Source organism: Dermacentor andersoni, chromosome 2 (genome assembly GCF_023375885.2).
Source record: "Dermacentor andersoni chromosome 2, qqDerAnde1_hic_scaffold, whole genome shotgun sequence".
NCBI classification, from domain to species: domain Eukaryota; kingdom Metazoa; phylum Arthropoda; class Arachnida; order Ixodida; family Ixodidae; genus Dermacentor; species Dermacentor andersoni.
Window position 1 is genome coordinate 111,227,202 of NC_092815.1, and position 23,669 is coordinate 111,250,870.

Consider the following 23,669-nt stretch of genomic DNA (forward strand, 5'->3'; position numbering starts at 1 on the left):
GTGGATATTACTAGCACGGAAATTCGAAGCACATGTTCAACTAATTAACAAAAATCCCCCAAATAACTTCTTAACAATTACTTAACGGCGCATATCGCAATTTGCGGATGTAGCCGGTGAGATCGCAAGACGTGTCCACTTGAAGTTAATTAATCTTCAGGATGACACCAGTTTCTACATATTATTTCCCAAAGTGCGGGAGAAATACATGGGTGTTCCAGTTGCTTTAGTGCTTCAATGTATAAAAGATCGTTTTGTTAAAAAATACAGTGCAACAACTGTGCATTTTTACGCCGAGTTTGATGGCGCATATCTGTTGTCTTTCTGGAAATTCTTGCCAATTGAATACGCCTTGCAAACTCACCGGCTACAATTCATAAATTGCAATGTGTGCCGCAAAGTAATGAAAAATTAGTGAACTTGTTTAATTAGTTAAACATGTGTCTCGATTTCTCGTGCAAGTAACGTCCGCCTCTCTGAATAATATAGCTCAAAGACTAGAATTACGCTATCTGCAACACGCGATATTTAAAAAAAAAAATCCGGATAACTTAAAAGTGATCACCCCGTAGACTGTGATGTCTGGCGCTACCGCGATGACAAAACAAAAGGTGGACAAACGTTGGCGTCAACGTGCTCTACAGGATGGCGAAAAAGTCAGCTTATCTTATTGGTGGCATGGCAAAAGGACACTCGCACCCAAGCACACGCACACTTGACACACATGCGCACGCCCAACAAAGACAATAATCGCACGTAACACAGATAACGCACACAAAATGCACACCCGTGACAGTTACGCACACAAGGCATACTCTCACGCACGCATTGCCCGCAGCACATACACACCAAGACCGGCAAACCAATAAAGCAAAAGAGGAGGCCCACGCCGAGTCAACCAAGATTCTCAGTACGAGATTACAGTTGCGCGCGCATTAGGCGTCGTTTAGGCTGGTTCGTCTGCCCCGCACCTGGAGCAGCGCGAGCGACGCTTCGGCCAGGTTGTCGAAGTGGACGTTCTCGTTGGTCCAGGAGAAGCCCAGCATGTGACAGGTGGCGCGGTCGGGCACCAGGTCGGGGTCGAGCGGCTGTCCCCTGGCGTCTACGCAGTGCCACAGGCGGCCCGCGAACATGCTGACGCCCACCACGCCGAAGATGATCCATATGAAGGCGCACACCACGAGCACGTTGCCGATGGACGGCACCGACGAGGCCAGCGCGTCCACTAGGAGCTGCACGCGACCAATGCACGACTATATATACTTGCCGTCTCTTTCCATGGGGACTCATTTTTATACGCCTATGAACTTCTATATATATCTGTTTTGAACAGGGTGTCGAAAGTAACCCGAACCGATAGTTTCGGAACCTGCCTGAGCCCTAATTTAACCTGAACCGAGAGGATGATACTGGTTAACAGTTCGGAACGAAGCGGTTTAAGCATATAAGCGGCAATGGGTGGTCGGTAGTTTGCACGGTCGTTCGAGTAACTACTTTTTCAAAAGGCTGGATGTTACGACCTACAAGTGTGCGAGAATGGGGATAGAGGACGGGAATGCGCTGGTAACTACGGCCAGCTCGGCAGAGACGCTTGTACTCCTTATGTTATCATTATCACGTGCTGTTGGTGTTCTGCCACAATGTAGACACTTTCTTCCAGAGCAAGATATAAGCTCCAGATTTACCATGCGCTTCTTTTTCTACCCGTATAAGTTATTGCGTATTAGTTTGGGGCACCACAACTGCACGTAACTTAAATACAATTCACATATTGCAAAAGAGATTTCTTCGGTATATATATTGCAAACGTCCCACGCGCAACAGTAGTACGGATACAATGTTCTCTCGTTATAAAATAATTAGTATGAAATATATGTTCGATTTTCGTTTACCATGTAGTTACTCATTTGCAAATGAACAGTTTAAGGCGTTTATTAAAAGTCTACCTAACATGCGCATACAACACAGCGACTCGCGTACCCGCAGCGCCGACAGGTGGCTCGTTCTTTGCCGGCGCGCGGCCTGATTTCTGCAGTCCCTGAAGTTTAAACTGCCGTCTTTGCTCAATAAACATGAACAGATAGATGTCGGCTCTGCTACGTTCACCAAAAAAGAGATGTGTGAATTTTTCTAATTCTTTCTTAATCATTTTATAATACGTCCTATTATGATTAGAATGTTTATCAACGTTTAGCATAGAGTTCATTGTTATCTGCGTCATACGCACACGGGTGGCTTTGCACGTTTTGACTAGACTACTTAACGCTGAGAATGCATGCATGCATTGATTGCCTTCATTGTATTTGTACTACTTACTTTTTTTTCGTATTATTATGTATAATAATTCCACTATTGTAAATCTGTTAGTTTTTGCAGAACCGAACTGCGAAACCGTTGCCATGTGTATGGGCCCAAAGGCAATTTCAAGCGGTTTCCTACCGCTTTTCGCCTGAGGGACCCCCAACCTTCGTTGGAAATAAAGATTGATTGATTGATTGATTGATTGATTGATTGATTGATTGATTGATTGATTGATTGATTGATTGATTGATTGATTGATTGATTGATTGATTGATTGATTGATTGATTGATTGATTGATTGATTGATTTCGGTGATGCTAGCTGTGTTCCGCGGCCGAAAAGTTGTTTCAGGGGCTCCGCGGAATCAACATTTCTGGCGATGATACCGATTCGGCCATTAGGTCAACTTGTTACTAAACTAGATAAACGAGATAAACACGGAGAGCGGAAAGGACGATGTCCTCGAGGAGGGGTATCATCGAGTTCAGCTGCATGACTTATTGTAACCAAACACTGCGGTCGCTAACGAATGTCGTCACCTCCTCAGTCAGCGGTAAACGCGGCTGTAAAGGGCACGCGAAATCTGCTTTTGTTACGTCTCATCGTTCAACGCACGTTTAGTGCTTAGCCAAGCAGAGTACAACGCTCTTCGAGTTGTATAAAATATTCGTGGCGCCCATAGCACGTTAATCGTTCAAGAACATGAATGCCCTCACCTGCTTCTAAATAAGTAGCAAACGGAGCGAAATGTATAATGCTGGCTCCTTTACTTGCTACAGACTATAAGATTGAAGTTGTAATTTGTGTAATACAATGTGAATTCGCGCTGTCTTCTACATGTGCACCATAGATCACGTGCCGCGGTTCGCTCACCAGCAGTCCTGTAGTACAAACCTGAAGCGAAACGAAAATTTACTAACTGCTGGAGTCAAAGTAACGAGTGTGAAAGGTACGCAGACCTTGCGCTAACGCAGGGACTCTCGCTAATTACCTCTGTCTTTAATATGCACATGAAAATTCCCCAGTGTCTGTGTGATTCATTCGTAATTTTCTGCCTGCTCTTGATGAAACTTGTGCATGCGCCATGCGAACAAGTCGACAGTGCTATGCACCATATCGCCATGGGGCAAGATAAAATTAACTCCGCCGAACCGGTTTGCGAATCAGTTCAGTGTTGCCAACTGGTTCGTGAGCAGTTACAGATTTTTATTTCTCCAAACCCGAATTGAGCCGGAACAAAATCAGAGCGCGTTGGACACCAACCGAACCGGTAATTATTCATGTTCGACACCCTGGTTTTGAACGCTGGCTGCGTCCTTTCTTCTCGATAGAACTCAAGCTGTTTGTCCTAAGTGAACAGTTGGCGTTGGAAGCTATACCACGCACGGAGATTCACTGCAGCAGCTGCGACCTGATGACGACCACGAGCACTTTACATGACTGCATTACACTCGGCTAGACTGTCTGCTGTTCAATATCGAGAAGCTGTTCATGTTTTATACTATATTGACCACCTTATCGATTTACTGACCCAGTGCTGATGCAATTAGCAAATCACCGTCTACCGAATCGGTTGATCGGTCGCTCGCTCGATCGATGATTGATTGATTGATTGATTGATTGATTGATTGATTGATTGATTGATTGATTGATTGATTGATTGATTGATTGATTGATTGATTGATTGATTGATTGATTGATTGATTGATTGATTGATTGATTGATTGATTGATTTAGATCGTTTAGCTCTTGGATCACCCCATTCAATAGCCGAACCAATCTACTGCTCGGGTTCATTGATCCATAGACTATAGCTCAACCATTGAGGGACGATAAGAGGAGAATGCCCACCTTCATCCCGGGCAAGAGGGACACGATTCGCACGGGTCTCAGCGCCCTGGTGGAGCGCAGCACGTTGATCACCGAGCCCTGCACGCCGATCACGTCCAGAACCTCGTAGAGCAGCGATGTCTGCAAACAAATTGCGAACAGTTACGGCGTACACCAACTAATGCTGCCACATCTCGCCATAAGCCCATAACGATGACTCTGCTGCGGAGTTACGACTCCATTCCTCTATACGCTAAACCGGGTATCGGCCAAGGCAAAATTATTGCAGGCAAATTCCGCAATGGACCTCAAGCAGGCGACACGTCCGCTTCCATTTGCCTTGTTATTTCTACATTTAAATTAAAAACTACAGTTAGTTTCTCATGCACTTTTCTTGGCTTCATAATCTGTTGACTTCATGCGGTTGTTACGCTGTGGCTAACCAACATCGGGCCCCTCTGTTACTCTTCGTCTCGCTCAACACAGTAACTTGCCATTCGTGTTCACAGTACGGCCCCGCATGAGACCACGGCAAGAATGTTGTCGAAATGAAAAGTAAGTTATGCAGGGTCCTATGGCGCAAGAGCAACTGAGGCTACGATGAATCAAAAAAAGGAAAGGGTGACCCGATGACACGTTCAGCATTGTAACTCGAATTCAGAGCAAGATCCCAATGAAGGATTTTGAGTACCAGTTCGCCAATTACATATATATTGGAAGCCATCTTTTTACGGCACGGAGCCCTACGTGTCCTTCAGAGCGACCGCGGAAGGACAAGTGGGGAACTTCTCGACGATGTTCTCCGTGCGTCCAATACCATCCGTAAAAGGACTTCCAGCTACCACCCTCAAACTAATGGCCTCACAGAGCGCTTTCATCGCACGCTGTCCGACATGATATCAATGTACATCAACCCTGACCACACCAATCGGGATATCATTCTACCATTCGTCACTTTCGCATACAACACGGCCGTCCAACGCACTACGGGGTACTCGCCCTTTTTCCTTGTGTATGGTTGTCAACCGATCACTATCCTCGACGTTTCTTTCTTCGGTATCCCCGTGCCCTCATCCACACTCACGTGTGAGCAGTTCGTTTCGCGCACCACCGTAAATGACCCAAGTGATGCCTCCGTCTGCCCATCAGCACAGCTTGATCGACCAGCTGTTGGCTTTGATCTCAAATATCCAACAGCCAGCCATGACTTCAGGGGTCGTTGGTGGTCCTTTGCAGATTATTGTGTTCGTCTCAATTTGGCGGCGACACGATGGGCACTCGTGCTTTCAAAGTAACGGCGGAGCTTTGGTTGTACTCTTGACTTCTGAATTACGGTTATGGTGTTTATACGCCCTGCTCGTTCAAGCATTGCCCATAAAAGCCCGCTAAAGCTTTTTCCGCTTTTAGGAGTACAAAGAGCGAGCTGTTAACAGAAGATGGGCTTTGAAAGGTTTTGGGCGAAAAAGTAAGCTCGAAATCAGTGTCTCGGCAAAACGGTCCGACGTTCGACGGGTAGACCGAAATTTGTCAAGGCACTCTAGTCGCTCATGATGAGTTACGTATGCTAGATGGCTAGCAGCGCGGTCAAGTTATGGTGACGCCGAACTTGGTAACTTATTCAAAACCTCATGGTTTGTCTGGTGTCGTCGTCATGAAGCCGCCATGTTAACCGTTCAAACCTAAGGCATCAGGTATAACGAGACCGCCTAAACAAATATAGACCCATCTGCGATACGTATAGGCAGACCTCTCTAGTGCTTAAATTTTTTTCATCCACTGAGTGAATGAACTTCCACGTTCGGCTCTGCGCAACGCGAGGTCTCCGTGTGACCGACAGTCCTGCGCACTGACGGAAATGGCGGCGCGTACCGACTGCACGATGAAGTCGAGCAGGTGCCATCCCGAAGAGAAGTAGGCGTGGGGGCCCTTCGCGACCAGCACCAGGGCAACGTCCACGCTCAGCAGCACGGTGAGCAGCGCACTCGCCAGCTCCAGTCGGCCACGCACCTTGCCCGTGCTCCGGCCACCTTCGAGGCACTGCGTGCGCGTCCGCCGAAACGCAAAGCACTCGCTTCACAATTTGCAAGCGCTACAGCGAGTTAAAATGAACCTAAACGCATAGCCAGCGCCTCTGACATTGGCGTGATGAAGGTTCGGGTGCGATCTTTTGGGACTATACAACGTGTCAATGCATGACTGGCTGAGTTGCCATGCCACGTCGCACACCCAGGTAAACGCGCATAGGATAAGTCCTCGCGTGTCTTAACGCGCGAAGCATTCTCTGCCCGTACTAGGCACTCTGCGGTATGGGTTCCTGTCTAGCCTAGTTTCGGGCTTCTTAAATAAAAGATACGTATCCGATGGTCCGATGGGATTCGAACCAGGCTCCTTCAGCGTTATAGAGTCCGATACTCTACCTGCAGACTGCAGACGCATGCGCACTTCTCCCATGTCAGCTAGCGCTTTGAAACGATAACGCATGCGCCACATCCGATGAAAAAAAGCTAGAGAGAGATTATATTAAGCCACACAGAAACTCGTGAATAATTTTCAGCCTAACTAATGTTGTTCATGTGCTTTATGTCGCGCAGCAAGAAGTTGCCCGAAAGCTTATTCACACCGGTGTTTCAAATTATTTTCGTAACACGTTATTTTCTAAGCGAGGCAGCTCGAGTGAGTTAAAGACGTGGCTTTCTCGTCGCCATTCTAAAGTTGACATGCGGTTAAAAGCTCTCGTAATTCTACTAGGTCTTATTCATTTTTGATGCAAAAGCTTCAAATGGCCCATTGAGCGAAAATCCGGCGTCTGTAGCAGCGAAACGGCACCGAAATTCCCATTGGCTGCGACGCCATGTCACGAGACGGTGTTGCATGAGGGGAGAGAGTATCGCCGCGACGCCACGTCACCAGCGTGTCTCGATGGAGCCGATACGGCGACGCGACGCCGCGGAGCGAGACGGGTTTTCGTCGGCGAGGCAGTCACGTGACGCGCGCGTGCGTGGGCCGCCGTCTCGCTCTTTGAAGCCAGCGCGTGGTTCGCATCTCTCTCTCTCACCGTCACTGGGCTTCGCTGCTGTGCGCGCCTGCCGGCCTTGGTGGCCGCTGCTGCTTCCTCGGTGTCTCGTCGCGCAGGACGTCGGTGGCATGCGGCGCTGGCACCGCAGGCTGCTGCTGCTGCTTTCTGGCTCGGGCAGCTCATGCCGCTATATACATTACTCGCAGCGCAAAACACGAAGGTCCGCTCAGCTGCGTCCATTTGGACATTGATGCTTTCGCATTCACAACTCATAACTGCTTAGTTGTTCACGAAATTGTTTTGTGTATACCTGTGTATGTGCGTCCGAGTGCGTGCGTGCGTGCCTGTGTGCGCGTTCGTTAGTGTGTGTGTTGTGCGTGTTGTGCGGGCGTGTGTGTACGCATACACTGGCGTGTATGTGGTTACCGCAGGATGCACGATCCACCGTCAGTGTAAAGCGAGCGTGGCCCGCTTGCAGATGCGAAGCCCTCACCAACACGATGCTGCTGAGCACAATGAGAAGGGCCACGAGGAGCCGGAACGCGCGGTGGCTGGTCAGGACTTCGGCTCGGCGCTGCGCCGCGTGCCACGCGTTTCTCGCCCAGCCGGGGGTCCTGAGAACAAAGACGAAGCACGCACCGCCCTTCCTGGTCCAAACAGCGTAAATTACGAAGACGAATGATTTACGCAAGTGTACGTGAGACCTGACGCTAACTAGCAAATGATACTTTTATTTCTTTAAAGAGACACTGAAGATAAACATTATGTTAAGCTGGATGGACGTACTACGCACCTGCTATGCGGGAAATGTGCGGTGAAAAGAGCGAATGAAAAATTTCGACATGAATAAAAGACATAGGTCGTCTAGAAAGAATTAGTTCTGACTATGGAATGAAAATAACACAAATTATTGAGGACCCGCCGTGGTTGCTCAGTGGCTATGGTGTTGGGCTGCTGAGCACGAGGTCGCGGGATCGAATCCCGGCCACGGCGGCCGCATTTCGATGGGGGCGAAGTGCGAAAACACCCGTGTACTTAGATTTGGGTGCACGTTAAAGAACCCCAGGCGGTCAAAATTTCCGGAGTCCTGCACTACGGCGTGCCTCATAATGAGAAAGTGGTTTTGGCACGTAAAACCCCATAACTAACTAAATTATTGAGGAATATCATGCAGTTATTCAACATTGCATGACCTTGAATGTCCCCCCATCCCCCCATGCACCGCAATTTCAGTGCACATAAATACTATGTACATCGACCTTGTCTCATTTGACAAGCTTTTTTTTTATTTTGAGCGCACTACCATCCCGTGACGTCATAAGAACTGGACAGCGCCTGCTCTAGAATATCTAGTAGTTTATCAATAAACAGTGATTAGAGTGCATTCTAAGATAACCAAAGATTCAGCCTGGTGAATTTTGATAACTTTTTTTCTCAGCAAAAACGGCCTAAGCATGCCAAAAAGAAAAAATACATATCCGCAATGTCAAACTCAATTTCGATGCGAAATTCAAACGGGGACACTTTGTTCATTTTCTCCTGTAATACCCGATTTCTTTTGCCAAATATATGCAAATCGTCTATTTAAAACACTTCATCGGGTAAATTAAGCTATCGTTGCTCGCCAGTGTATCTATAAAGGGGCTGAATTATTTGCAACAGCATGACGCACTATACGCAGACTCCGGACAGGAGTTTCTAAAGGAACAAGATAAATACAAAGTTGGATGCATATGTAACGGTCACTGGCGTCATAGAAGATGTCTTTAGGTTTACAGCGGGGCGGGCCAAGGCTTTTCTGAAAGATTGCCCTTTAAGCCACTCAGTTCTGCGTCACCTGCGTGAGTCACTTGTTCGATCCCCGTACCGTTATTTACTCACCGCGTTGCTTGTCCAGGCCGTCGATTCGCCGAGCACAGCGATCGACGTCCCTCTGTGCCATCGCACGAGCTTTGAATTTAGCAGTTATGGTTTACAGGGGCATTGAATGGGAAGGGGGCAAGTGCGCCGCCTTGGCCAAGTGAGAGAAGCGAGCGAAATTAAAAAAAAAAAAATTCTGGGGTTTTACGTGCCAAAAGCACGATCTGGTTATTAGGCACGCCGTAGTGGGGGGACTCCGGAAATTTGGACCACCCCGGGGTTCTTTAACGTGCACTTAAATCTAAGCGCACGGATGTTTTCGCGTTTCGTACCCATCGAAATGCGGCCGCCGTGGCCGGCATTCGATCTCGCGACCTCGTGCTTAGCAGCCCAACAGCAGAGACGCGAACAAAATGACCAGAATTTTCGCGTATGTTGCTGAAATACGCCCAGTCTGACAGCGTATGTGGCAGAAGCAGAAAAATGTGGTTTAACAGAGGTGTTTTTTTTTTTCTTTTTTATACAAGAGCATGCGGAACGTTCGCCGCGGAAACAGAAATGAGAGAAAAATAAGATCTAGCGCACCGTTATATCCACAACCTAATATGCACCTTGTACCGACCAAGGGCAACACCACGTAGATAGCACAAGGCCTGTGCACTCCTATCCATGACGTCATGCTACTTGGCCCGACTGCCATAGAATCTAATGGGGATGCTCCCGAGTAAGCAACAGTGACTTTGACGTCGCCGCTTTCGTCACGCCAGCCTTGGCAATAGAAATTTCGGGCCAAGTAGCATGACGTCATGAAGCGTAGTGAACAGGCCTTGTGCTATCTAGGTGGTGCTGCCAAGGGGCGCGGCGAAGCTATCGTTTATCACCCCAACACTAGCCGCCACTGGCCGCTAGGGATGTGAAGAAGATGAGGCGACAATAATAACCACAAGGATCAACGCTCCATCGCTCGTCTCGGTGTTACGCACCTGTATGGCTATCCCGAGCTGCCACTTCGGGAATGCTCGCTCTTCTAAGCTCGATTGCAAACGCCCAGTCATGCAGAGAATGCGTACTTGGACATTTTCAGATTTCCAGCACCGCTGCTTCGTGATCAACGATCGTAGGTGTCACGGCTTATGTTTATCACGCCCCTCCCACTTTGCCTCCGACACTCGCTATAGGCTGTGTCCTGGCGCAGCTGTCAACTGTGGAATGGTTCAGCGCAATGTGCTTGGCGCCAACTGCCGCTCAATATTAAAAATTAGATCATTACAATCATTCAATAATACATAAATAATAAAAAATAATACAACCATTCCGTTTGACATCTACACAACAATATGGGCGTAACAGGCGGACAGCGCTCTTTAATGTGTAAACGCTGTCCCAGAGAACACGCGTATCAACTGGCATGATAATGATGGCGGATCGCACGAATGTTCGTCACGCGGTCACCAGCAATGGCACCATGATATTGCCACATCTCCAAGACAAGATACATGTGATCGTCCGAAAAAAAAAAAAAAACAGTCTATGCACTTACCTCTCTGCGGTGGGAAGTGCGTGCGTCTCCTCATAGAATGGATGCTGCAAATCGGGCAAAGAATGCAATATTACCAAAAAGCGACAACTTGCAACAAATGCGCTTATTTCGTAGAACGCCTCATCTCGCGATAATGAAAGAGAAGTGCGGAAGCGTGTTTTACTTGTGTAAAATCTGCCGGAACTGTCTAGCGTGCTTCTGACACCTGACAATGAGTCAAACATTCTGGGGAAGGAATGAAGAAGAGAAAGGTATGAAGAGATGAGAGAGACAGGAAAGAAGAGAGTGCTCGGAGCTGGCGGCTCTGCTGGCGTAAGTTGTTCTGCACACATTAAAAGAAGCTGAGAGCCCATTTATGCGTATGCTTTATTACAGCATTTATTGGTTAAGAGCACTTCCGCCGAAAATCGGGCTTCGCCCTGTATATCGTCCAGGTCCAGGTATATCGTCCGTTTGTGCCACATGCCTCGTGCGTGCACGCGACAGGTGGCAGCGTCAGCTCTTAGGAACTCATCTACGCTCGTGGAGCGGTACACCAAACGCGATTTTCAAGCAATCGCTACAGGCAGGCAAGAAAAATTATCAGTCTGAAAATTTGATGAACCGAGCAGACAGAGCGTAGGTACTATCAGGTTTCTTCCAACAAAATTCAAGAGAACCCATGGGAGGCTGATTCTCAAAGTGAAGCGACAGCCAAGCTGAGGCATCGCTTCAACGCAAACTGAGCGGCGAGAACAAAGGTATGAGCCACCGTCGCAGCTAGAATCAGCCCACGATGCAGATCGCTTTCAAGATAGGGCGCGCGGTCGCGCAATGCGCAGCTGCTGCCGGAGTACAACTCCGCCTCACATCCCCCCGCCGCAATGAGAGCGACCAAAGACAGCGCGTTACCTCCCCGCTTTCCTCCCTCGCACGCGCGAGATTGAGCCGCGATCACCAGTGCCCCTCGGGTGCAGTCGCGCAATATACAGTTGCTGCCCAAGTACAACGCCGCCCCTCTCTCTCCTCCCCCGCGATCTTTCGCGCGAAGGAAGTCGGCGCGCTTCCTCCCTTGCGCGCGCAATATTGAGCCATGATCGCCGGCTCCACTCACGCGCTTTCCCTCGCACCTACAGCATGCGGCCCGCGGCGACGGTAATATCGCCCTTGGACTTTATACGGAACATCACGGTGACGGCGACGGCAAAAATGCGCCTGAAGTGTCCATATAATTGCTATCGCAATAAAATGTCAACTTCCTACACTAGCTACACTCGTATGGCCAAAGCAGGTAAGAAAAAATAGTCCAAGTATGTGAGCGTTGTGCTCACGCACAATCAAGGATGTTTTACGAAAAATTCTGGAGTGGCAACTCCCGCAGATTCTTACCAGCAGAGGTGAAGCCAGCGCTTTCCCTCACATCGTTACAAGCGTGCTGAACTGGTGGAGCATAGTGGCAGTGCAGCTGCTCTTGCTCTGTGATAATACATTCTGGAGTGATTGAAAAATAAAAGCTTGTTGTTTCGGGCTAGAATATTGCCATTGGCTTAGTCGTCATATCGCGATCTCCCATAACAAGTTGTCAAGACGTTCAATTTTGATCCTAAAGCGAGTGACACTGACAGACACATCAAGAATCATCGGCATGGCAAAATTGACCGTTTCAAAACCGCTGAAAGCGAAAAGAAAACGCTTTTTCTACTCCGCCACATCCTAGCGTTAATCGATTCCCTTAGTAAGATGGCGGCGGCCGGCTTCAATTTCAGAGCACCATCTCCACTTCAGAATTATTTTTTTTACGCTCAATATAGACGCACTAGCGTTCCTGCTGCGCTGGTGTGTGTATGCACTAGTCTGAGAGGAACGTATAATAAACGTCAAGCTAACGTCCAGCAGGTCCACGACGCCGCCAGGAAACTCAACCTCCCGGTTCCGTCGTGGGTGACGCCCACTCCATGAGAGCCCAAAGCTCTCGTGGCCTGCAGGACCCGAATAAAGTTGATTTCCTTCCTTCCTACTGGGTGCCGACTGACGCCGACAGTTTCCCTTTGGTCCGCGACCAGGTGCGACGCCACCGGCGGCTCTCCTCAACTAGCCAGCGTCGGGACGCCTATTAGCTGCGGTTAAGCCTCCTGGGCTGCGGTGCGCAGCTCCTTCCGCCCAGCAGCAGTTGCCGTGCGTGCCGCGTCCCGCCAACACCGTCCAAGGCATTCAAGCACAACGCTAATCTTGTTATCTATGGAGCCTGCATGCAAGGGCTGGGCTCCAATTTGCAAGTTGACAAGGAAATTTATTCACCTGTACGCACGCTTACAACTGTGGTATGAAAGTTAAGCACAGTATAAAGTATAGCCCATGTAATACATCATACTTGATGTAAACAAAACAGATTGGCAAATGAAATAATAAAAGGTATCTCCTTGACACTGGCTTTGCCACACACAACAGCAACGACAACAAAACATCATTACAGCGTTCACGCAAAAGCATTACTCGCTGGATATAAACCGCTTACGTCGTATGAAGAGAAGAGAAGTGTGTGGTTAGTAAGTCAGCCCCCTTTGAACAGCCGTGTTTCTCCGATTATGCAGTGGGATCAGCCGAATTTTTCAATGTCATTTTCGCTTAACTATGCAAGATAATATGTACACATGAGCTGCGGAGCTGCTATCGCACGGTTGTAATTCATGTAAGCAAAAACCATTTTCTTCTGTAAAAAGAAAACGAAAAAAACCGGAAAGTATGATCAAAGCACACTTTTCGCTGTGACCGCAATAAGTCGGCCGTATGGGCCTTGATCCTCACCGTTGAAGAGGCCGGTGCTTTAGATGTTTCGTTCGATGAACCGAGCTTCTTACAAAAAAAAATTACTAGTGAGAACCACACGGACAGAATCGAAGACACATTTCTTAGCAAATCTATCTTAACATACTCCTCGGGAACCTTGTATCTGCACATGATATACTCGGCAAGACGTGTATCGGTATATCTGTATTTTCGATACATCCTGCGGAGTGTCGTGTATCTTAAGATGCAAGATACACTTACAGCAAAATTCATGAAGACTCAGAGTTACAGAGGCAACCTATTGGGGGCAGTTAAAATTTCTTCTAAGAGACGACACTTCGTGCTATTTTTTATAACCAAGATGATTGAGAATATTGGACGCTGTGTTGCACTAGCATTAACAATTATAAAATTTTACTATATTAGTTGTTTTTATAGCGATCTATAAGTACAATGTTGCAACTGCAGAATGTAATTCAAGGTAGTTCTCATATCACGCCATGTTGCTGGAAGCTTTGTGCTCGGCACCATAGAACGCAGGCAATAGCTTGCGCGGACAAACAGCGCGCGGATAGCATACACTTCCGGGAGCGAGGGTGACGTGGTGTTGCGCTGATGCCCTTTCCCCTGTGGGAGATATGGGGTTCTCCTCCGTACTCTTGGGACAAAGGAACGACAACACAGTAGTGCAAACAGTCACAAGGGCATTTATTGCACCTTTCATAGATCAATGCCAGCTAGCCGAGTTGCTATCCACAAAACATGCCGATGGGCGCGCGACAAATCTAGAAGTCCGACACACCGAGCGAGCGAATATGTTCGCCCCATGCTGGATCCCAACGCCTGGTCGTTCGCGCGTATTGTCACGCGAACGGTGGCGCATTCCAAGGCGGCCACGCGAGACGGTCTCGCAGAAGCATCGATTGGCGCGCGCGCGCGGAACGTCCGGCGCGTTCGCCAGTCCGCCGCTAAAGACCAAGAGGCTTTCTTTCCCGCACCTAAGTAACCCCGCCGCAGCGCAACACTGGCGCCATCTCTCGCACTGCGCTTCAACCACTCAGACCGCCGCGGACGCCCCGCCACCCGGCGGGCGAAGCCGCCCTGCAGGAGACGAGCTATGCGGGAAAACTAGATCTCAGGGGAGGCGTGAGAGTCATGCATCCCCACACCCCTCATACACCATCTGGCGCGCCAGTGCAGCAGGATGTGTTTCCTTTCGCCCGCTCTGGTCCACCGGGATGCTCACGTGACGGGACGTCGCAGTCAATGGGAATTTAGGTTCCGTTTCGCTGCTACAGACGCCGGCTTTGTAGCTCAATGGACCATTTGATGTTTTCGCATCAAAATCCATGTGCGTTAGGGAAATTTGAAAGGAAGGAGATGAGCTGGGGGGATATAAAAATATGCAAGTAAACACTAGTAATGCTCGTTTATGCTTTTATGCTTGTTTTTTTCATATGCATCCCCCCCCCCCGCTGTAATGCCTGAATGGGCGCTGTGGGTACTAAATAATAAAATAAATAAATAAATAAATTATACTTTCAGGTGCCCCTAGTGGAGTTATAATGAGAAAAAAAAACAATGAATCGATGTATCTTAAGATACAAATAGATACATATCGAATAGAATGAATTGGCTAGTTATCTTGTATCTGTCTCTGAAATGCTTATCAGCTCAGTATATTATATCTATATTATGATACACGTGAAAATTACACTTGCCCAGCCCTGGCCGGAGCCCTGACTCCTGTCTATCGAGAGCGGCAAGCATGGCGGTTAAGCCAGCAAAGTAATAATTAGTCTGTGTTGGTTAGTACTTGTATTTGCCTAAGCTATGTCCTCCTGGCTCGAAACTGCGTTGTCATTTCACAAATTGGCGAGTTTCAAAACATTAATTGCGTTATAAGTTCAGCAATTAGTAGTACTTCTAGTTCTGCATTCGCGTAGAGTCTTAGTGCCCCCTGCGTTAAGGAATATAGAATTCCTAAAATATCTAAGCCGTTAAAGACAAATAAAGCACAGTGAATAAAGCCGAAGAAACGTTTGAAGCCACAATTAAGCCCGAAAATCATACAAATCCATGTATTAAACATCATTCCCTTGCTATCTGAACAATCTAAGCGGCAGACTTCCTTCTAGTACACTTCTAGTAGGAAACTATTGTTGCAGGTAGGATCATCTGACAACGCAAAATTCCGAATATTTGAAGGTTTTCTGTCAATGTGTGTGTTACACACACAAAAAAATCATAGCGTGATTATCTGTAGATGTATCTGAGGATTTGGCAACGCTCCCTTATGTGCTCAGTTCGTACGACTCCTTGTCTCGTCGCGTTGGGGAACGCAGTTTTCGCTGCTACATCATCCCTTGCTCCACAGTCATCCCTCAAGCATCAATAACTGGGACGCACCCACAAACGCTTCCAGCTATTCTTGCACCAGGACTTGAAGCTGCACACCATCTTCTCGAAGAGGATCTCTCCGGGCGAGTTCTGTGCCAAGAGAAAACAAGAGCTGCTATGAACTAACGCTCCTAAAATCTCTTCGCACATTTCAATGCCATAATCACCACAGGCGTTCTTGTGTGGAATTTCTACATATGTTGAACCAATATAAGAATCAAGAAAATTGCTGGTAAACAGCAGCGTCAGTGTGCTACAACACTAGTACGGACTTTGTCTGCGCTGCCCGACAGGCACTTCTGAGTCAATACAGAAAGAACAATCAAATCTTATCTAGCTCACGCTTGCTTGCTTGCAGAAATATAAGCTTAATAAGTCATAATAGTGGCGCAAATCAAAGGTACTCGTCGAGATGCCGACGTCTTTTCCTACGAATGTCACGTTTCTACCTTTCTACCACGGAAACTTGAACCTTTGACCAATAATTTGTCCAGCTGTGCCAAAACTCGTTCCGTCACGAAGAACGACGACGTCAGTTCTCATTTAGTTTGACCGCGTAGGACGCAAGTGGCCAGAAAAACCACGTGTGCGTCTCGTAATGTGCAGCATAAACTGATTCAATTTTTTTCTTGCGATGACCTGAAAACTGGCGAGTCGTGTATCGCCTTATTCCGCCTCACCCTCTCGACGATCCTGTCGACGTTGAAGCTGCTGAGCAGGAAGGCGAGAAAGACGTTGAGCAGCACGTAGTTGCCGACGAAGAAGACGCTGCTGTAAAAGGCGACGCATCGGAGCCTGCCGTGGCCCTCGTGGAAGCAGTTGACCAGCGGTTCGAACATGTCGCCGCAGAAGAGGCGCACCATGAGCAGCACGCTGTGCAGAAAGTCGCGGCTGTTCCACCTGTGCGAAAGCAGAATCGGCATCGGATAACTAATCGATTTCTTATCAACTCACTATGTCGTCGGCTTCGCTAAACGTGTAAGGACAGCGTATATACTCCAAGGAAACTTGGACTATAGATAGTTCTCGTATGACACCACGGACGCACCTCTCGCTGCGCTAGTACCCAAAGATGGCGGCCATGATGACGTCAATGCATTGTATTGTCACGTGCACATTGTTTTGCTTATAGACGGTGACTGTTTTTCACCGGTTTGTCACTGTTACCGCTTTGTCGTTCGACATAAATGGGCCCATCGTGCTGTCATGCTGACACGTTTCTTGATTACACTCCTTCTCGACGTGCTAGTATACCTAAAGATGGCGGCCGCGATGACGTCTGTGCAAGTCTATCTATAGCGTCGATCGCAGGCCACTCGCTCACCGCGACTGCGGTTTACGGTCTCCGGAGTCGAAGAGGTCTTCGGCGGCGACGGCGAACGCCACGACCACGAGCATGATGACGAGCAGCAGGTTGAGCAGCGGCTTCAGCAGCGAGAGCATCATGTTGAGCATGTAGAACAGCGTGTCCCACGTGCGCGCCACGTACACCAGCCGGAACAGCCTGAGAAAGCGCGTGCGGACGCCCAGTTCGTAGCGGAGCAGCACCAGCAAGTCGGAGGTGATGCTGCAGACCACGGCGCCCAGGTCCAGAACCGAGAACTTCTTGTGGAAGAAGGACCAGCCACGCGCGGATAACTTGATGGCCATTTCGACGGAGAAGGCCACGCTGGCCGCCTGCGGTGATCGAATTGCCGGATAGGTCGCAACGCCAGAGGTCAGAAGGCTTTGATACAGAGCGTGAGACGTTTTTAACACATAGCATAGCGGCTTCAGAGCCTTCCTTACAGACCCGGATAGCTCGTGTTGTCGTGGGAGCGGTTACGTTTGCGCCATCTGCGAGAGGTTTCTCCTGAGTGGTAAAATTGAATTAAATTGTGGGATTTTACTTGCCAAACTACGAACTGATGATGAGAAAAGCCGCAATATAGAATACGGATGAATTTTGACTATTAGGTTCTTTTTTTTTAAGTATGCACCCAATGCGCGGTATACATTAAAGTTTTTGTGTCCTGCCCCAATCGGAATGCATCGGATAGAGCCCGCGATTCTCCTGAATGTGAGCTGTCAGATATATAGGCGCCGCGACTTGCTGCTCGTGATGTGTGCCAGGAATATGGTCGGCGCAGGGGGTGGGGGGGTGGGGAGGGGGTTCACACGTAATACAAGGTACAGTCTGTGTCAAGCGTTTCGAAGCCACTCCGCGAGTGACTAATCGGTCACAGAGCTGTCGTACCACATCTGGTGTTCAGAGATCCCCTGAGTGGGAGGAAGACTTTCCCCCTAAATTTCCGGCAGTTCATGACGACGAAAGTTCCACGTGGTCTCCAGCACGCTGCCTGCCGACAAAGACGGCCACCCGCGCAGATGCTTCGCAAATTTTGACAAAGACAGTGCACGCCATGTTTCACGGTCTCGTAAATTGTACACTGCTGAGACTCATCCCGATGAGAGTGGGATGACCGGCAGTATCGCAAGGCAGTACTCAAGCAGAGGCGTTAGAAGCGCTGGCCGGCCGCTCTGACTCCTTATTCTGTGCAAAAATATGTCCCTGGCCTGCCACCTCCCTTCAGCAGACAGCGCAACGTGTGACTCCAGGGCTCACGGCTGCCCCGCCTTGGATGGCGGTTGCGGGCACGACACAGCCGTTGAGCTACAACTCCGGACCATATCCAACACCTTTATCTCATCGCGTGTCACGTGGCTACTGTTCTAAGAGTGCTCCCACGTGCATGATGCAGCCGACGTACCATGTTTCCCCAGGTGAGCATGCTCTTGAACTGAGCATTGGCGTAGCTGCCATCCAGGGCGAGGAACAGGGTGCTGAGGATGATGAGGACGTGGATGGTGAGGTCGAGGATTGGGCTCTTCTCCATGGCGAGGCACACCAGTCGGACCGTGGCCCAGTCCGCTGCAATACAGACCGCGCTATTCGACCAGTCACCGGCAAGACCACGCCAAAGAAGAGCGCTCCCGGGCAAGCGCGTCGGGAGGCTCAGTGAAAGGATTCTCTATGTTGAAATCGACACGAGCGCGAAGCGCCAGTGCTGATAGTGCTTCAAAACAAAACAAAAAATGGAAACAGCAGTTCATTTAAATTCCCAACTGGATTTTAACAATCTAAAAGGAAAACACGGTAAACTGTGATGTCATCTGTTCAAAACGATACTAATCGGTGCTGTGCATTAGCTCTAAAGCATTAACATACACTTGTAAAGATAATTAACACCTTCTGCAAACGGTGCCTCAGAAGGTACGGCGAGAGCTATCTGATCATCGTGTCACTTTGTCTGGACCATCTACGCCGCACAGCAGATTTTCACTGCAGCCTTTCGAAGCGCCGTAGATTCGTCACATCCTAAATATTTACAAGTTCAAGTGAAAAAGTAGACTGCCACTTGTGTCAAATGCTACTCTGCTATCGACAAACTATGAAGGACTCACAGTTCATCATACGTAAGTCGCTGAGCGCATATGCAGACGATAGCCTTCACGTGTGTGTGTGTGTGTGTGTGTGTTTGTGTGTGTGTGTGTGTGTGTGTGTGTGTGTGTGTGTGTGTGTGTGTGTGTGTGTGTGTGTGTGTGTGTGTGTGTGTGTGTGTGTGTGTGTGTGTGTGTGTGTGTGTGTGTGTGTGTGTGTGTGTGTGTGTGTGTGTGTGTGTGTGTGTGTGTGTGTGTGTGTGTGTGTGTGTGTGTGTGTGTGTGTGTGTGTGTGTGTGTGTGTGTGTGTGTGTGTGTGTGTGTGTGCGCGCGTGCGTGCGTGCGTGCGTGCGTGCGTGCGTGTGCGCGCGCGCGCGCGTAGGCGCAGATAACCATGCGACTGATGTCCTAGCCGAGGTAGAGGAGTTGGACATGTCATGTAACACGCGTGCAACAGAATAGGCGCCACCAGAAGGATGACGCAGTCCAGAACGTGCAACAATGAAGGCCGGTAATTGCCAGGCATTGTACGGCGGTCGGCTGACGCAAGTAAAATGGCAATCGGAGATCGCTGGGAGAAGCCTTCCGTCCCCACAGTGGACACGTAGGTACGCTGATAGCGAGGCTGTTTCTTAACGTATATACCAAAGGAAAGTCAGCAGGAAGGCAAGACAATCCAATGGACATTCTTTTATTTTGAGGCATATAAATTAATAAAAATAAAAGCCTCTGGACAGCTTGCATACTTTCCAAGTTGACCGTTATGTGTTTTCCGCAGTGTGAGCAGGTGCAGTATGCCTTCCTGTATTATGGGCTTTCGCCAAGTAAAACGTCCTTGACTTTCGCCCTGTCACCAGAAGCAGCGAGTGCGCTCTGTCACCTTACCTCGGAGAGGGATGTCCGCTCGGATGCCCGACTGCTGACTTTGGCCGCGGGCGGCCCCCTGCGCAGAAATATAAACGCGTGAGTCGGAATTCGCAGGCTTCGGCGCACGAGCTTGTTATGCCGTTTTACAACGTTCCGACGAGCGTACTGTCGACAAGGAGCCCTGGCGTGGACACGTTCCGTTGTCGAAACGGAGGCTTCAAGCCGACGCTTCTCTTGATGGGCCGCTGTCGGTCACATTTAGGACAGACGGTTAATCAACTTGTCATTCTTTCCGTCTCGTATCTGGTTAAGGGTAAAGTTTTGCTTGCTCAAACAGATACCACATTTTTTGGCTAGGCGTACGCTAATATTCGAAACTTTCGAATAGCGAGTCGAATATTGTACTATTTGTTCGGTCTTCGAATAGAATGGTCACTATTCGTTAATACGAATACTTTTCGAACAGTTTTTGTTTGACTATTTCACTCGCCAACTGCGCGCGACCCAAAATAAAAATGAAGCAGAAAGTGCGCCGAACTTCATCCCGGAGGCCATAACAGGAATAAGCATGAGAAGTTACGTAGATGAGCGGGCTACGTCGTTCAGGGAGGCAGACTTTTTTCGGCTAGACTGATTATCCGCATCCTGCGAAGATTCCTGCGTGTGCTAAGAAGTTTCTTATTTCTCCCTAATGCTCCGTTCGCGCTTTTAATAAACAATGCTTCGTAACGTGCAACGTAATGACAGAAACTTGATAATGTGAATATAAAAAGGTGTGAACATTGTTTCTATTAACGGCGCAAGTGGCTGTTGGTTATTCGAAAAACTATTCGGAAAGTGTTCGATTCGATTCGCTTCTCTTGCACTGTTCGATTCGCATTCGACTCGGGGTGCTATCCTAGACAGTGTCATATGTCGCCACGTTGGCGTTTTGAGCCAATCAGAGAAGCCGTAGCAGCCATTTGAACCAGTCACACAGAACAAAAGATGGCGAATCCGACAGTATGGCTGAATCTGACGGCGTCCGAAATACACAGATGAAAAAAAAAAAAGAATCTCAGGAGGGAGCGTCGCGTGACAATCCTAAAGGCCAGTCATTAAAAAAAAATGGAAAGAGAAAAAAAAAAAGGGGGGGGGGGGGGTATCATGTAAAAAGCAGCCAAGCAAAAGGTGTTCTATTCACCGCGTGGCTGCGCTGCAGGATTCGTCGTCCCGATTTTCTGCTGCGTCACTCGTACACGGCCGCATTTGAAACCGGAACGCGTCGGTAATCGTGCGGACGCTCCGTAACTGGCGTCGCCTTCGAAACTGCAACGCTGTTACGGCTGTATCGAGGCCAGGACTTAAATGCATCGGCTGCGGAGAGCACAAAGCCAGCGAGACGGGCTGCTTTTGAAAGCGGCTTGCAACTACGGCGTGCCGACGCGTCACTCAAACCCTACCGCGAACCAAGCCACGTATAGACGGGGTGCTTCTCTTCCAGGACTCAACACGCGATGCGCGCATTTCGCCTCGATTCCTCGAATGAAAGCGGGAAGGGGAAGAACGGCGCCGCACGGTCAGAAGAGGACGTTGCCTTGCGAAGGCTGCATGCCTGAAGTCATTCTCGCTCCCAGTAGTTTCTTTCCTCTATCGCGAAACAGCACCCGCGGCCTCGTTATAATTACTATTCCCACACCCTTAGTCGTTTTTTTTTTTTTTTGAAAGCTGGAGTAAATACAGCGCCGGCTCTATCTTTCCAGATCCCGCGTATTCAAGGTGCGTACCACCACCGGTGCCGCTGCGGCAGCGATCGGCTGCTCGTACGTCTCGTCGGAGTGCGACCGTCGCGTGGCCGCGGGCGGTCGGAGCGTGGCGGCCCGCAGCAGCGGCCGGGGCGCGTTCGCTGCGTCCGTCACCATGTCGGCGAAGGCGCCGAATCCCAGCTCCCGAGTCAGGGCCTCCCCTTCACCGCGGCGAAGCCGCTGCTTGAAACGCAGCTGTCGCACCTGCGACAGCGAACGTGCGCAACACTTAACACAGACTACGGGTAGCAAAAAAAAAAAAAAAAGAACGTGCGCAAAATCTCAGGAGCGATGGTGAGGGCTGTGGCTCCTTCGATAGGAACTGTTAAGGTGCATTCGCAGTCACCGTTGTGTGTTCCCGCCAAGTAAACGGCGTTTTTGGGAGGAGAGATAAATTAAATCGTCGTTTTCTATACGGTACATATCGTTTGTTCACGGGACTCCTGCTTCGTTTGTGTGCCGCTTCGAGCGGAGACGAGTCCCAAACTCTTGGAGATGAAATTGCTCGGCTCGAAGTTCAGTGCAGACGAAGTTTGTAGGCATTTTACGGCGTTATTTGTTTTTGCGTTGTATACTACAGCTGAAAACATCTTTCACCCAATAAAATTCAGTTGTGAGTCTGCGCGCGTCCTGTCCATTTCTCCTTATGTTGTCCGTGTGTGTTTATAGCGCAGTAACCCCCGTATTACAAAATGAACTTTCCTGTTCTTTTATTCTTTCCTTCCCCTTTTCCCTTTCACCAGTGTAGGGTAGCCAACCGGGCTCAGTCCTGGTTAACCTCCCTACCTTTAATTTATCATTTTCGCTGTCTCTCTCTCTCTCTCTCTCTCTCTATCTATCTATCTATCTCCACCAACTAGCCCAACATTCCCCTCTACTGTATGCATAATCAGTGTGTACACGTCATATTAGACGGGGAGCTATCGCGGTTTTCTTTACGTTCCGTGACAAACATACGAGGTTGGAACTGGCCTGAAAATTTTGACCAACCGAGGAGGGATGATTGCGAAATTGGATTACAAAATTTTCTGAAATCACTCCGACGTCGTGTGGAACCAACTCCGATTTTCCTATTCAAATATATGTAGGGCGCAGAAATACTCAGATAGGCAACTGCTGAGCAGATTTGAATAAACTTCGTTGACACCGAGGGAGAAATTTAAATTCTAGCAACTCTAGGAAGCGGAATTCCGATTTAGGACTTCTGTTTTTGTTTTTCCAAGCATTGTCGAAAATCAGTAAGGTTCGAAAAAAATAGAAGCTCGAAGTTTACAAACTCGTTGCCTGCACTAAAAACAGATATCGCAGTGAAAATTGCATATGTTATAGCATCGGAAGTGGCCAAATGTGATACACGAATTTACAGCTCGAATAATTTTTTTCCACCATGTTTACGAGAATTTCTACTGGCAATTTAGTGGTGCACATCATAGTGGTGTACAATACATTATCTCTGTCGGGGGGGGAGGGCAGGGGGGATCGCGCGATGCGTGAGGCGTACCTTGTGGACGGAGGGTATCTGCGCGAGACTGACCAGCGGTTGGACGTACAGGTGGTCTACATTCACCTCGAAATCACAAATTTCTTGGAACAGAGTCAAGTCCATTAGGGATCCCTGCTCCATCTGCAAGAGAGAGAAAGAGAGCGTAGGTGTCCGTCGTCGTGGCCGTTTTCCGCTGTACGAACTTGCACGTTATAAAGTTTTATAGGTTGCTCTGCAAGATCCACCGACAACTGGCCTACAAATTAAGTGATACTCTCGACCCTTGCGGTTCCTCACAGAGGGGAAAACACACAAAAGTTGTCGCACTGCGGCATTGCGGGTGTCACTGAGAGCACTGGGTTCAGCGACAAAAAAAAATCTGGACGTGTCCGTGAGACCACG

At 48.8% G+C, this 23,669-nt stretch overlaps 1 protein-coding gene across 1 annotated transcript in view; it reads right to left on the reverse strand.

Annotated features, from left to right (window-relative positions):
- The window catches only part of LOC126541216 (sodium channel protein type 4 subunit alpha A-like), a 36,629-nt gene that overhangs the window by 1,522 nt on the left and 11,438 nt on the right, over window positions 1-23,669 (reverse strand). Inside the window, exons 7-18 of the mRNA XM_050187898.3 lie at window positions 23,286-23,408; window positions 21,767-21,988; window positions 20,019-20,076; window positions 18,464-18,624; window positions 17,038-17,390; window positions 16,394-16,613; window positions 15,723-15,803; window positions 10,548-10,591; window positions 7,554-7,761; window positions 6,001-6,168; window positions 4,153-4,272; window positions 972-1,232 (exon numbers count right to left, since the gene is read on the reverse strand). Coding sequence (XP_050043855.2) covers window positions 972-1,232; window positions 4,153-4,272; window positions 6,001-6,168; window positions 7,554-7,761; window positions 10,548-10,591; window positions 15,723-15,803; window positions 16,394-16,613; window positions 17,038-17,390; window positions 18,464-18,624; window positions 20,019-20,076; window positions 21,767-21,988; window positions 23,286-23,408 — 2,019 coding nt within the window. The remainder of the gene's footprint in view (window positions 1-971; window positions 1,233-4,152; window positions 4,273-6,000; window positions 6,169-7,553; window positions 7,762-10,547; window positions 10,592-15,722; window positions 15,804-16,393; window positions 16,614-17,037; window positions 17,391-18,463; window positions 18,625-20,018; window positions 20,077-21,766; window positions 21,989-23,285; window positions 23,409-23,669) is intronic.